The sequence below is a fragment of the Peromyscus eremicus genome, chromosome 14 (assembly GCF_949786415.1).
Source record: "Peromyscus eremicus chromosome 14, PerEre_H2_v1, whole genome shotgun sequence".
In the NCBI taxonomy this organism is placed as follows: Eukaryota; Metazoa; Chordata; class Mammalia; order Rodentia; family Cricetidae; genus Peromyscus; species Peromyscus eremicus.
In genome coordinates, this window is record NC_081430.1 from 50,495,250 (window position 1) to 50,510,076 (window position 14,827).

General features: G+C 53.1%; 1 protein-coding gene across 2 annotated transcripts in view; it reads right to left on the bottom strand.

The window, feature by feature from the left end:
- The window catches only part of Itpk1 (inositol-tetrakisphosphate 1-kinase), a 141,566-nt gene that overhangs the window by 10,631 nt on the left and 116,108 nt on the right, over window positions 1-14,827 (bottom strand). For both annotated transcript variants that reach the window (XM_059279284.1, XM_059279285.1), the window contains 4 exons: window positions 9,338-9,436; window positions 8,812-8,852; window positions 5,221-5,386; window positions 153-220 (listed from right to left, as the gene is read on the bottom strand). In XM_059279284.1, the coding sequence (XP_059135267.1) occupies window positions 153-220; window positions 5,221-5,386; window positions 8,812-8,852; window positions 9,338-9,436 (374 nt within the window). The remainder of the gene's footprint in view (window positions 1-152; window positions 221-5,220; window positions 5,387-8,811; window positions 8,853-9,337; window positions 9,437-14,827) is intronic.

Below are 14,827 nucleotides of genomic sequence, written 5' to 3' on the forward strand. Positions count from 1 at the left end.
ACTGGGTGGGCCTGTTATATGGGGACAAGGGTCCTTCTTGCTACCCTGGCCTGCCAGATAGCTCAGCTGGGGACTCCATGGGCAGATCACACTCTTATCCAGGTTCAGACTCGGGTGGCCTCATGCCAGGCCATCACGGAGAAGAGACATACCTCAGTGAGCACCGATGAAGACTCCGGCTTTGACACGTTGTGGCTGTTGAAGAAGATGGACTCACGATCTGAAAAAACAGACATGGAGCGAATTAGACCTGGAGACAGCAATACCAACACCAGGGGGCAGCACCACCCCAGTCACGCTCTAGTTGGCCTCTGGCTCAGCAGCAGAAGCAGCCCAGGGCTCTGGTGGAGCTAGGCACCCACAGCGGCATCACAGATCGATGTGTGCCCATCAGGACCCCAGTTTCAATTTGTCATCCCACGTAGAAATGAACGGTTTACTGGGACACCTCCACTACCGTCTTACAGCACCATACGTGGGTCTCCTTAACACCTAAGGCTGGGCAGGCCATATGCACAGGAGGCTGGGAAGAGAAGGGGCAAGAGAAGTGGCAGGCTGTGCACCCAGATATCAAAAGTCTGTCCTGAGGGAAGAAGCCTACCAAATGCCATTGGTCCAGGTGTCCCCAATCAGGTGGCATCGGCATGTGAGCTTAATAGACAAACGGTTCTTTTGGTTCCCAACTACTTAATAGGAACCTGAACAAAGGCTTTCATAGGCTCACCCAGGAAAGCCTTGCAGTGTCCCAGTCTCCTCCACTCCACACATGTCCTGTTCCACAGCTGCCGCCACCCACCATCCCTCAGCCCCACTGGACACCAGAGAGGCAGTTCAGTCCCAGGAATGTGATGGTGCATTCATTTATGCCCCCAGTACAAATGTCCTTGAGGTGTAAGGCACGATTGCTCCGCGGAGATGTAAGGTTGGCTGGACAGTTTGCAATGTTCTCAAGCACTTGGAAGCATGGACACGCTAGAGCAAGAATCACAAAACCACAAACCTAGGGGTTGAGTTCTGGCCATTACCCCCTCATAGCCCCACCCCCACCAAAAATAGCACAGGGCCACTCTGGACTAGAAGCCCCCAAGGGGTCCTGACAACACTTGCTCAAGTTCTTGCAAAAGAGGTGTCACGGACCCCACCCTGCAGGACCCAGTGATCATCCCTGGGACCCAGGCCCCCAAGCATTAGGACAGGATGGGCACTGGCTGAGGGCCTGTATGCCAGGGCCCAGGTGCCTGTTGTGGCTGCCATGACCCCCAGAAGCTTCACGACTCTATGGCGCCATAAAAATCATGCACAAGGAAGTGATTCAGGCAGAGCCAAGCAGGCAGGCGCTGAAGTACCTGGCATCCTTCCCGCTAGCGGGGCACAGAGGCCCCTGGCCACCCCGGTGTGCCCGACAGTCCTCCCGCTGCTCCGACCAGAGCCAGTCCAGACGGGGGGCATGAGAGATGGTCCTGGGGAGGAGCCTGGGAAAAATAAACACCCTGCGGACTTGTGTCAAGCACGCCCACTGGTCCCTACTCTTGGACACGAGTGAACCTTCATGGTTGGCAGAGACGGACAGGCCAGAGGCTAGACCAGGGCTTCGTCACTTAGGATCCGGCCTTCTGTAGGTACTGCCAATCTCCTCCTCCTGGAGCCTCCTGAACTTAGAGTACTTCCCACCCAAGTCTCCACAGGTCCCCAAGAGCAAAGGCCAGAAGAGCAGAGCAGGCCTGTGGTGTGAGGACAGGCCACCAGCAGCAGCAGGTGGATACAGAAATGTTCTGGGAGGCTGGGAAGCCTGTAGGAGCCTGTAAGAAGTGCACACAGGCACTTGGCTGGTCTAGGAAGAGACAGAATGCCAGGGACTCGTGGTCCCACTACACTGGACAGAGTATGTCCCAACAGCTTCATATAGACAGACCAAATGTACAGATATCTTCAAGGGAAACTGCCCTCCACCCCAACTGATACTGCTGGCCTGGGGTACTCTGGCCTAAGGATTACTAAGTAAGAGATGTCTCAGGCTGAGGTACAGGCCCAGCACCTCGTCATGTGTGAACACATGGCGGGAGTGTCATCAAGAGACTGAGGGGAACTGAGATGGGTTGGAGGGGTCTAGTCCCAGCAAAGAGTCCTGGTGCCTGGCTCCCTAGGGAGCTTTAATGGCTGGTCCTGCTAACAGACAAGAGGGGCCTGGGCCTTGCTCCCTAACCTTAGTGACAAGGCGCTTGCCCCCAGGAACACTGATAATTTGGGAGCTCCAGCCAGGGACTGCTGCTGGACTAGTCCCCCAAACACTCAGCATGGAGGCCACCCCCAACTTCCAATAAGAGCGGGAGGCCAAGGGGATGGTCACCAGGTGGTTTTGCTCTGGGGGGGGGGGGGGAGGGAGACTCAAAAGGAGGGTGAATGACCAGATTGGCTCAGACATCTCAGCCATGTAGGCTGTGACCACACTGTTTTCAGCCTATGTGTCCAGTCTGCCATCTTTCCCTGTGGTGTATGCCACCACCCTGTCACTGGTCACCACCTCTGCAGCCAGCACCTGTAGCCTACCTGCTTATCCCTTCTCACAGGGTTCTCTCACCACCCCCCGAACCTGGTGTCCCAGTACTTGCCTTTGTCCCCTGACGCCCTCATCCCCAATCAAACTGGCCCTCCAGTTATGTCTCCCTTGTGTTATTCCTCACTGGAACACACACTGCTCGTGAACCTGCCTGGCCAGCTCCTGGCCGGTCCCCTAGCATACCACCCAGGGTGAGTCTATGGCATTTTCAATAAAAGCAGCATTTATGACTTCAGGCGTCCTGGAGTCAGCTCAGCAAAATACAGAGCCAGGTTACCTGCATCTGCAAAGTCTCCTTGGAGAGCACAACCTCACCCGCTCATTTGCATATCGCTCTCACCCTGCAACAGCATCAAATGACTGGGACAACCCTGGACATACTAAGTCATCCTTTCAAAGAAGCAAGAGGTACCACTCTTTATGTACCCGTAGGACTGGGAGGGAGAGGGGGAGTAGAGCCCTTACACAAAGCTGGGAGACCAAGGCAATGGGGCCTCAGGGCCAAGGTACAGGATGAAAGAGCATGAGGAAGGAGCCCAGAGCCATGAGAGTGTGAACCACAGGCAGAGAACATGAGCACATCCATTGTATGTTCCTTAGTGGCCCTCTTAGTGAGAACTCCTTGGGTTCTGGTCCAGGTATTTGTAAGGTGCCATGGGCTATACTGGGCACACATGTGACTTTGGACACTGACATGGAAAGGACAGAAATGCATGCGAGAATCAAGGGAGAACAGGAGCTGTGGAGTGAAGATGCCCTTGTCTATATCTCTTGTCCAGAACAACCCCAAGCTAGGAGACCTGTCTCCCGAGGTGGACAAGGGAGGCTGAGGGACCTGCCACATTATGTGGCAGGGGCTGGAAGATTGGGTGGGCTCTGGAAAGAAGCCAGAGCCCAAAGCTCCCTTCCCAACTAGTCAGGAGAAAGGGCTGCTGAAGCCTGAGGTCCTTTTGGTCAGACAAAAAATATGCAGGCCAAAGCTGGAACCATGCCACTTCTGGATCAGACAGACACACTGAAAGTCGCTCCGATCCCCAGCCCACCTCTGGGTTTTATGCCTCAGGGTACTTCGTGGCCTAGAAACAGTCACGAGAGAAGACATGTTGGTGGGTTCCTGCCTTCATCATTCCTGGCTCCCAGTGCCAAGGCGGAAACTGGCCTAGTGCTTTACAACCAGGAAGAAAGAGGAGGAAGCAGGGAACAAACACGCTTTTGTGGGAGTAAGAAAGAAGATGAGATGCCAAATTTCATTCAGAGATGAAATGATTTGGGTAAGAAAGGAAAGGGCGTGTCATAAGCGAGGCATAGCTGTGTGTGTGTGTGCGTGCATGTGCGTGTGCGTGTGCATGCATGCATGCATGGGTGCGCACGTGGGGGGGTACTGAGGATGGAACCCAGATCCCCCTCATGCTAGGAAACACTCTGATAGGCAAATAAATGTTTTGTAAAAACCTTAGACTCCTCTGTCCCACAGTCTGCAAGACTATCTCTTGGTGGTACATGTGACCAGTGTCAGGATAGGTCTGTCCCAAACCACCTGGTCTCAGCGAGGAAATGAGAATCCATGCACAGTTGCCAAGTGCCTGCCCTCTACTGTGTTAGTGGAAAGGTAAGTGACCAAGGGAAGAAGGCTCCGGGGTGGGGGTGGGGGTGGGGGTAGGGGACCACAGGAGCTGCTGCAACAAGTCCCGAGGGATGGCCACAGGCAGTCCTGGGCACAGGGCCTTCCAGAGGCCTCTGCTTGCTCTGCTGGAGCTGGCTGGTGCTTCGGGGATGGCTCTTTCCTCCCAGACAGCAGCAAGCCTCACCAGGGAATCCAGTGTCCAAGAAATCCTCAGAGAGAGAGCTACGCTGTTTCTAAAGGCATTGTCCTGACCCACAAACTTCTGGAACTTGCCTGAGAGGGGCATTCAGGACCACTGAACATTCTTTTGAGCAGCTCTAGTCAACATATCTTTAACCGAATGCTTCAAAACAGCTGGTGCCCAGGATGGATGGAAGGGAACACGTAAAGGGCTCCTCTACAGAGTCCAAGTTGAGTCATGCACACACCTCTACCTCGTGACATCTGAGGGACACCAGGACCCCACCCATCGATTCAGAGGATGGTCACTGAAGCATGGCAGGAGTGATTGTACCCATTGGGACTTGCCTGAGGACCCCCACAGGGATCTTTGTGACTCAGTAGCTGCTGCCTGCTTTGGAAACCCTGATACACCTTGAGAGCTGCGGAAGCCGCAGATAACTCAGACTCAGGGATCCCTTTTGGAAAGCAGAAGCGCTAGGCAAGGGTGGCATGCAGAGCAGTCAGTAGTCATCTCCCTCCCTCCCTTCCCATATCCGGCTGGCCACATCCACCATGGCATACTCCTCCTGAGCATCATCACTGGATGGACCCAGGAAACTTCTTAGGGATAAGAAGCTTCCAGAAATTTGCTGGAGTTGGCAGTGGCTCTGAGGGCTGGAGCCCCACAGTACCTATAGCACATGGTCTATCATTGGTTCTTCAGGACCTTTTTATCCACTACACAACTCCTTCAATTCAGGCCATCTCTCCCTAAGCCAGAAATAACAAGGAGTAGCAGGGGACAGACACTGGGTATCCACCCTGGCTCTGCCTCAGGGTCTGGCACAGAGTGACAGTACCAGGGGCAGTAGATTACCTGACGTGCCCGCAGAGAAGTTCTTGAGTGAGGGCCTCTGGACCACTGTGTAGGACTCGCCCACCACAAACACCTTGTATAGTACAGCATTGTGGTTGATGAAGTTCTGGACCACACAGGGGGGTTGGATGGCATTCAGGCCCTCCTGGTTGAACACAATGGCCATCTGTGGAAACAAAGACCAAGGCTCCGTCAGAGTCCATCAGCTTCCAGCCTCCAACACAGCGAGCGGCTTGTTACTTTCCTGGGCACCCCCACCACGACCTCTCCCTGGCCCTATGACAAAGGGTTGGTGCCCAGGATGGACGGACGTGAGCATAGGAAGGGCTCCTCCACAAAGTCCAAGGCTGCTCTCCAGAGGGCCCCCTCCAGGAACCTCAGGGACAATGAGTCCTATGCTGAGGACTCCCAAACCAAGTTTCAAGGCAGGGTGAGTGGAGCAGTGGGCAGCTTGTGAATTGAGTAGTTTGTGTTGTAGGGGGTGGAGGGGGGGCTGGTAGTGGAAAACCCCATATCCACTGGGGTTGCCATGCAAAATTCCTGAGAGCTGCAATTCTAAGGGATGGGGCCCCCTAGGTTGGGTGTAACGCCACAAAGATCCGAGAGGGAAAGACAGGAAGCAGACGCTATGGACCAGGAGTAGGAGGCCTTGGGTCAGAGTTCCTTCTTGTTATAACATCACTGCAAGCACGGGTCCCCTGGTGTCATCCTCACAGTGCCTGAGACGGGCACACTGCCACACTCTGCAGATAAAGAAACTGAGGCCCTGCACGCTTCCGAGAGTGATCTACAGGCGAGGGAGAGGCTGGGTTGGAGTTGGGTTTGCCTGGCACCTCGCCATGCCCTCTCGCACAGTCACGCGATACACAGGGAACTAGAATACAACTTTGTCCTAGTCTCCAGCTCCTCTAGGGACAAACACGCTGAAGGAGACTCTGAGGGGGGCTGAGTGTCGGGGAAGGGCAACTGTGCCCTCTTCTACTCCATCACAAGGCTGGCTCTGGAGTCTGCCATGACCTGCCCCGAGGATGATGGGACCCTGCCCACCTGAAGGAGTGGCTTGAGCTAAGTCACTACATGGCCAGGAAAGAGTCCAGGCATATTCTGGCTACTAAGCAGGGCTAACGGGTCTGCACAGATGGCCACCTGAACCAATATGCGAGATGTCAGCCTCGCATCTGCCATCACGGGGCACTCACTACCTTGTGCCCGAGGCTCAGCTGGGCAGGACAGAAGCTCAAATCCAAGCCATGTGGAAAAACCAGTGTGCGATACGGTGGGGTGAGGGTGTCAAGAGACGTTCTCTCAACCTTCCTACAAAAATGAGGGGACCGGCGTGGGAGGCAGCAAAGAGCACTGATTCTGTGGACCCCCCACAGGCTGCAGCCTCTGGTGTCAACACACACTACACAGCACAGAACGGTCTAGGACCCTCTTGCCTTGCTATAGGCAACGTCCACCAGCAAATGTGGCCCCGGGGCTTTGCTGAGCTGTGGGTTACGTAGGTTCTTTAAGTGGGAAGGGAGGGAGGAAGGGAGAAAAGACTGACTGCCCCATGGAGCTCATGTATGTGCACTGGCTTACGAATGCCCAGGGGTTCCAGGTCCACAGAAGCAAACAGGTCGGTGAGGGCTGACAATGGAGCCGGAAGAGGCAGAGGCATGGATCACCAGGCTGGGACAGCAATGAGGACCCCATGAAAAGGCCCCCGTTTCCTATCTACGGCCCTCTACACGCAGTCCCATCTCCGTCCTCACTACACTGATGTCACGGGGTATCCCCGAAAGACAGGAGGTACTGGGCCCCCACCCTGCCTACCCCACAGAAGATACTCTCTGAAATGACAAACTTCCTGCTCCCATGTGCAATGGGTCTTCCTGTCCCCAAGGATGGGGTGCCCATTGCTGGCTGTGGACTGGGAGATCACCTGGTTCTGGGACAGCAACAGAGGACATGCATCCACATATACCTGGGAGTCAGATGGCCTCCCTGCAGGGTGATGACCACACCTAGGGGTTGAATGCCAGTGAGTCAACAGGGGCCTGCCCCAATCTGAACCCATAAATCCCATCCCAGAGTTCCTATAATAATCAAATAATCACCAGGGGCCAGGTTCCATGGCAAGCTACACAAGAACTCCCTCACCCCATGACTGTCAAATCCCCAATTATAAATGTGGGCAGATGCGCAGAGAGGCCTAGCAATTGCCTGGAGGTTCACAGCGGACAACACACAGCCCGGGCAGTGGTGCTGGCTATGTGCTGTCCTGAAGCTGTGTCTCCTGGTCCCTCCTGACACAGGCTACAGAGGAGCTACTTGGTAGGGACAGGGAACAGCGCTGTGGCTGCTTTAGAGCCTGCCTGCCCCCTTCCCCCCTTACTTACGAGATGTACCTCAGGGTGCTGCTGCAGCTGGGAATCCAGGCAGCCTGGATACCCCCACATGGCTCTTGACCTTAGCAGACAGCTGCCCTTGCAGCTGGTGATGCTTTCCTTCCCATGGCAGGGCCACCCCCTGGCACAGCCTGTCCCCTGGTGTTCTGATACTGTTTATAGACATTTCCCCATAAACATCTGCCAGGAGACCAGAATGACCTAGATCCGGTAAAAGTCATGGTGTCTGGGCTTCCATTTTTAGTCTTCCTCTGGGGAGTACTGGCAGCAGGGCTATCCAGGTAGGCTTTCCCCAAAGGGCCACTTAGCTCACCCTTGAGAACGTGAGGCCTTGGGCACTAAGAAGACTCCAGGGACCCAAGGGTCCTCTGCATGCCTCTGCTCTTCTTGCCCCTGAGTCCTCACATGCTTGAAGTCCCATCATCCCCAAAGCATCGTCTCTCCAGAGACTCTGTTCTGGCATTGGGGCAAGACTCCTTGACACCAAGGTAGGGAGGGCACCCATGCAGAAGGAAGGGTCTCAGCACACCGAAGGGGTGGGATCTACCCCCAAAACTCATCTGAACCAGCAGCACTGAGCCACTCCTCCCAAGAGCCTCTTTGGGAGTCCAGGCAGCACCTATCACAGATGGACTTGAGGCCAGAAAACCAAGGACACATCAGCCTGGTGTGTCTTCTGTGGGATCTGCTACAAACTGCATGCGTGTCTCCCAAATCCTTATGTGGAGGACCTTAGCCCCAGTGGGATGGCACTTACAGGCTTGGATGAGGTCTCAAGGATGGGTCCCTCTTGAGAGCCCTCATGAGAATTCACCATCTCTCCTCACACATGTCTGCACACATGCAAAGCAAGGCTTGAGGACACACCAAGAGGGTGGCCGATGGCACACTCTTACCAGGTTGTGGCCCTCTGAGCTGGGAGACGATGTCTGCTGTGTTAGCTGCCCAGCTGGAAGCCTCATCCTGGGCAGACTAAGCCAGGGTCTAAGGTGGGGAAGGCAGCCTTAGGAAACAGGGACAGGGGTGAAGTGGGAGACAGGACAGAGACAGAGCGGTTCTTCTGCTGACCTACATCCCCTGGGGTGTCACTACTCAGACCAGGACGGTGAGCAGCAGCAGACGTGACTCTAGCAACAGAACTTAGCAGGGCCCCAGTGAGGGCAATGGTGACGCACGGATAGGAAAGTCTTCCACTCACCTCATGAGAGTTGGTGCCATGAGCCACTCTGGTTTTGCAAACTATGTGGGCGAGACAGAGAAGCAGAGAGGAATTAACAGGGCTAGTAACCACATAGCCGGACAAGGGGACTGGGACCCTCCGGATAGGAACCTCCCATCTTAGTATTAACCAGGCCCAGCCTTGCTTAGATCCTGATATTGCGTGAGACTGGGAGCATCTGGGGAGGTAAGGAACTCTTAAAGATGCCTTCAGCAAAAGGCACAAAGGGCTGGTGGGAACTAAGGAGATGACAGTCACTGAGTCAAGTAGTGTCTGTGCTCAGGGTAACATAGACAGATATCCCCAGGCCAGGTAGGAAGAGTTCCTTCCCCTCCATCTGCTAGGACCCTCTCAAGGTATGGGTAGAGGTGGGACCCAGGGCTGTGTGCTCTTCTTGGTATCCAGGGTCTTCAATCGCTTCCAGCAAGCTCAAATCTATGGGAACTGTAAACATTACCCCCTCCCACAGTAGTGACGGTCACCCTGGAGTTTACGGTGTACATACTGAAGGGGAAGGCCAGGCCGTTCTTCTCCAGCAGCCTCATGGTGTCGTCCCCACACAGGCTCGTGAGCTCCATGAAGGGCGGTGAACAGATCCTGTCATCTACGGCAGAGAAAGTCTGGTCAGCACACTCCTCCAGAGCCACCCGCTACACCCACCTCCAGTCTCCAGCTCGGGCCGTCTCCCGACTCTACAGCCCTACAGCATGTGTGCACAATAAGTACAGCGTAGTTGTTCCCATTTTCTGTCAACATAAAATCCCTGATGTTTTGGTTGTGAGCTTAGCCTTTAACAGCCGAACCATCTCTCCAGCCCTCTGTCAGCATAAAATTCTTATCCGCTAACTGGAAAATGTGAGGTGCAATGAAAACTCCCACAGTTTTACAGCTATAATTACTAAATTCTCAGTCTTTGAGTCTATGTTTACACACAGAGAGCTATCTAACAGAATGCCATTTTGCACACGGAAAATTAGCCTGATGCATTGCTATCCTCTGCTTAGCTCGGTAGCCGTTCCCCCAATCTGTATCTTGGTTTCATGACAATCACAGACAATGTCAGGTGGTTAGCTCTGAGCATAGGCTCTGCATTGTGCTGATGGCATCCCATACAGCCTCCAGAGTCTGCAAAGTCACTCCCTAAGGAGGAAACTGAAGTCAGAGGGATGGAAGAAAGCCATCTCCTCACACAGCTCCATCAGGCTCCCTCTCAACCTCCGAATCCCTCAGCCCTCCCTGTACCTTTTGCTAGGCTCAGAAGGTGTGGCCGTTGTCTTTGATGCCCATTCTTGTGAACTCTTTTTAAGTATTTTATCGGTATATGTGGAACAGGGCATGCACACGCTATGGTGCATGTGTGGAGGTCAGGGAACCACTTGCCAGAGTTGGTTCTCTCCTTTCATTATGTGGGTCCTGGGGATCAAACTCAGGTCTTTGGCCTTGGTGGCAGGCACCCGTTCCTGATGAGCCATCTCACTGGCCCCCTCACTCCTGGGGTTCTAACACTACTGGACTCGGGGCAAAGCCATGGAAGCTGACTTGCATACCATGCATACTTCCGGATACTTCTGTTGGCGAGCCAGGTCAGGACAAAGCAGGTTATGGGTGGGAAAGCAAACGTATTTTTAATCCCTAGTGATTATTTAGTTACTGGTTTGTCACTGTTGCTACTTGTCATAGTCTCCATCCCCGAAAAGACCATGAGCTCTCAGGAGATAGACCACCCTGTACTGGGCACAGGGACTTGGAAAGGCTGAGTGTTAGCGGGGCAAGGGCAGCCCACTTCCCACAGACTTGGAAACCCAGTCCAAAGCAAAGAAGCCAGTGCTGTCCCAGAGCACCTGGCCACTTGGCCCATCAGCGTGTTAAATCAAGATCCAGCCTCATCTTCCTCATGCCAAACACCACCACAGGACATAGTCAGAGGGATTTAACCTCCCTTCTCAGCTCATTCTCCTTAGGCAAAGTCCAAGGAGGCACAGCAGTTTGGGGCTGCAGTTTCTTGGGGACCCTAGGAGGGGGTCTGGAGCCATTATTTGTAGACTGCTCCTCACTCATGCGCCTTCGCCCTTCAACCTGTGGTACCCAGTGTCTGGTTATACAGATTCAGCAGATGCTCAGGAGCAGCACTTTCCCAAATCACAGGACCAGAGAGCAGGATGGAGAGCAGGCCGACCTAATGGTTCAGCAGAAGGGACGACAGGAAAATCAGGGTGCGGAGTTGGGAGAGGCAAGTCCGACTGCACAGCTGTAAGCCTTATTCCAAATGAGGTCCAGGTCTGCATGCCACCCAGAGCCAGAGACCGGGCAGGAAGGCTGGTGAGCGGCCAGCAGGCCCTTCCCTCCACAGCTATCTTTGGAGGGAAGAGGAAGGCTGTACAAGAGGCTTTGTGCCCCAGAGTGCAGCCCCTGCAGCCCAGGGTGCAATGCTCACACCTCTGGCCCAGGACTTGCCCCCCTCCCCTCTTTTAGGGAGACTCAGAGGCTGCTGGGATTCTACCAGGCATGTCCTGTAAGAGTGCCTAGCCTCCCCTCTGCTGAGCTTTCTGAGCTGGCAGACCAGCCTGCCCTTCTGATATTGGCTTCTGAGATCTCAGCATCTTCCCTGCTGTGGCCCATTCAGGCTTTTATGGCAACATTTCCATAAATTCTTGTTCTATGCCAGCCACAGTTTCACACAGTCACTCACTGTGGTAGTTTGAATGTAACTGGCCCCCATAATCTCATAGGGAGTGGCACTATTAGGAGGTGTGGCTTTGTTGGAGGAAACATGTCACTGTGGGGGTGGGCTTTGAGGACTCCTATGCTCAGGAGACTACCCAGTGTCTCAGCTGACTTCCTGTGGCCTGCAAGATGTAGGACTCTCAGCTACTACTCCAGTACCATGCCTACCTGCACACCACACTACCATGCTCCCGTCATGACGATAATGGACTGAACCTCTGAACTGTAAGCGAGCCACCCCAATTCAATGTTTTCTTTATAAGAGTTACTTTGGTCATGGTGTCTCTTCACAGCAATAGGAACCCGAACTAAGACACTCACCCTCACCATGTCCCCTAAGGAAGCACCTCTGTCACCCCATTTATAAATGAGAAACCAGCAACAGAGGTGAAGCTCTTTGCATGGAGCTCTGCAGTGAGCAAGCAGCGCGGCTGAGGACTCACACCAGGCCTCCTGACCCCAGGTCTGTGCTTCTGATAACAACGCCCCGGTAGAAGTGTCCTTGAGGAGGGTGGCGGACTCAGACACTCACAACTGGACAAAGTATGGAGGGTATGTGTCGGTGGAGTGCTCAGCTACAAATGGGATATTGATGTCACCCCCACCAAGACCACCAAGGAAGACTGTCAAAGCTAGAGGTCGGTGAGGACTGAGCAAAACAATGTCTCCTGGACATGACAAGCCCACTGCCCTCATGGACTCACAGCAGCTGTGGTTGCCTGCACAAGACCTGTATGAGATCCAGCCAGTCAACATGCAAGACCGGAGAGCAGTAGGGCTCACAAGCACCAACTCCTGAGTAACTATTGCAGTTGATGGCTCCTGGGGGAGGAAGTATCGGGTGTGACCAAGAGTAGGTCATACACTTCAGGAGATGGCTCCATGCCCATGAGTACACAGTGAACAAAAATTGGACTTGGTGAGGTATTTTTAAAAAAGAGAAAGAGAGATAAATTGGGGTGGGGTGGGGAGATTGATGGGGATGGATCTGGGAGGAATTAGGGGAGGAGTAGAGGATGGATATGATCAAAATATATTGTAAGAAATTTCAGCCTTTAATCCCAGTACTCAGGAGGCAGAGGCAGGTGGATCTCTTTGAGTTCGAGGCCAGCAAGATCCAGGACAGGCACCAAAACTACACAGAGAACTCCCCCAAAATCTCAAATAATTAATTAAAATTTGTTTTTTAAAAGAAGTACCTACTGAAAGCCCAATCCATGTGTCCTGAACAGCATGATCCCCCATTCTGGGGCAAGTCTTCCAAGATGGCTGCTTCAACATATATACATGGAAACCACCAAGGCAACTCTTGGCACCGCAGAACCCCTCACCCATGGCAGATCCACAAACTCCATCTCCTTCAGTCACCCACAGTCCAAAACATGTGTGTAAAATTCCCAAAGGGAGCAATTCACACATTTTAAATTGTGTGCCCCGCTGAGGTCCCAGAGTTTCTGGCCATCTACTACAGTGTGGTCTCAACCTGAACTGTCCCTGTGCCCAGCACCCAGGCTGCACACACTCAGGAGCCAACTGGGCTATCAGATTGGCTGTCATGTCCCCAAACACTTTTCTCCCTTTAAACAGGTCCAAAGTGCCAGATTAGGGACACTTTAGGGTGAACTGGTATACACCTACCAATCTTTGGTAGTCCAAGGCATTAGGATTGTGAGTTCAAGGCTGTCTGGGCAACATGGTGAAACCCTGTCTTGAAAAAGGGGGTGATAGTGTTTGAGGTGACTCAGTGGATATGGACTCTGGCCACCTACTCTGATCCCCACAATGTGGTGATATACTATGTACCCTAATAAAATTTATCTGAAGATCAGAGGACAGAACAAGCCACTAGATTAAACATAGAGGCCAGGCAGTGGTAGCACACACCTTTAATCCTTGCATTTAGAAGGCAGAGATCCATCTGGATCTCTGTGAGTTCAAAGCCACCCTGGACTATGTGAGATTGATTCAGTCTAGGAGAGAAACAGAGCCAGGCAGTGGTGGCACACACCTTTAATCCCAGTACTTGGGAATCACATGCCTTTAATCCCAGTACTTGAGATCTCATGCCTTTGCTTGGGAAGCACACACGCCTTTAATCCCAGGAAGTGATGGCTGGGCAGAGAAAGGTGTATAAGGCGTGAGGAGACGGGAACTAAAGGCTTTTCGGCAGAAGCGTCCCTTTCGGCTGGAGCTCTTTCAGGCTGAGGAGTCGGTGAGGTAAGAGGTGGTGGCTGTGGCTTGCTCTGCTTCTCTGATCTTTCAGCTTTCACCCCAATATCAGACTCCAGGTTTTTTTATTACAAGACCTTTAGAAATTCGAATGACATTCCTCACGATACATAATTTACAAATTAAACTTTTGTGGTGCTGGGAATTGAACCTGGAGACTCACAAATGCTCAGTACCTTGCCACCAAGCCATATCCCCAGTATACTATCTTAGAATGCATTGTAGGTGTGTGTGAATAGGGAAAAGCACAGTAAACACAGTGTTCAGCATTGTCTGAGGTTTCAACCATCTACTGGGGCTGCTAGAATGCATCTTCCCTGCGTTAGGGATTCGAGGAGGGATGGTGGAGGAGGGGTGGCTGGGTAACACGACAGAAATCGGAAACCATGCCATCATCTCATCAGATGTTTTTAAAAAGCCATTTGAGGTGCTAGAGAGATGGCTGCCTAAGAGCACTGGCTGCCCCTGCAGAGGGCCGGGTTCAGTTCCCAGCACCTACACAGCGGCTCACAACCATTGTAACTCCACTTCCAGGGAACCCAATGCCTCTTCTGACCTCCACAGGCACCGGGCATGCACGTAGTACAAAAGACAAACATGTAGGCAAAACGCTCACACACATAAAGTAAAGGCTAAGCAAAGCATTTGATAAAACCCAACAGTCTTCACAGTAAAAATATCAGTGAGCAACATGCAGAAGGGGTTTCTTTGCCCACCACTGAGCCCGAGGTGAGGGCAGAGAAAGGATGAGAGCCCATCTCTCCCCAGAGATGTCTGGAGTCCAGATGAACTACACAGACAGTTCCAGAGAACAGGCCACATCCAGCACTGGATAGATCAGACCTCTCGCCTTTCAGAACTCTCGAGTAGCTAAGAGCAGAGCCTGGGGAGTCAGAGGGGCCAAGAAAGAGGGACACATCCACCTACGGATGCTCTGGTTCATTTATTCAAGTTGGAGATGGCTATCCACACCCTGAACTGCAGACCTCTGCAGAACTGCTGCCTGTCCTATGCTTCATCTTGGGAGGGGACACTGGGACCA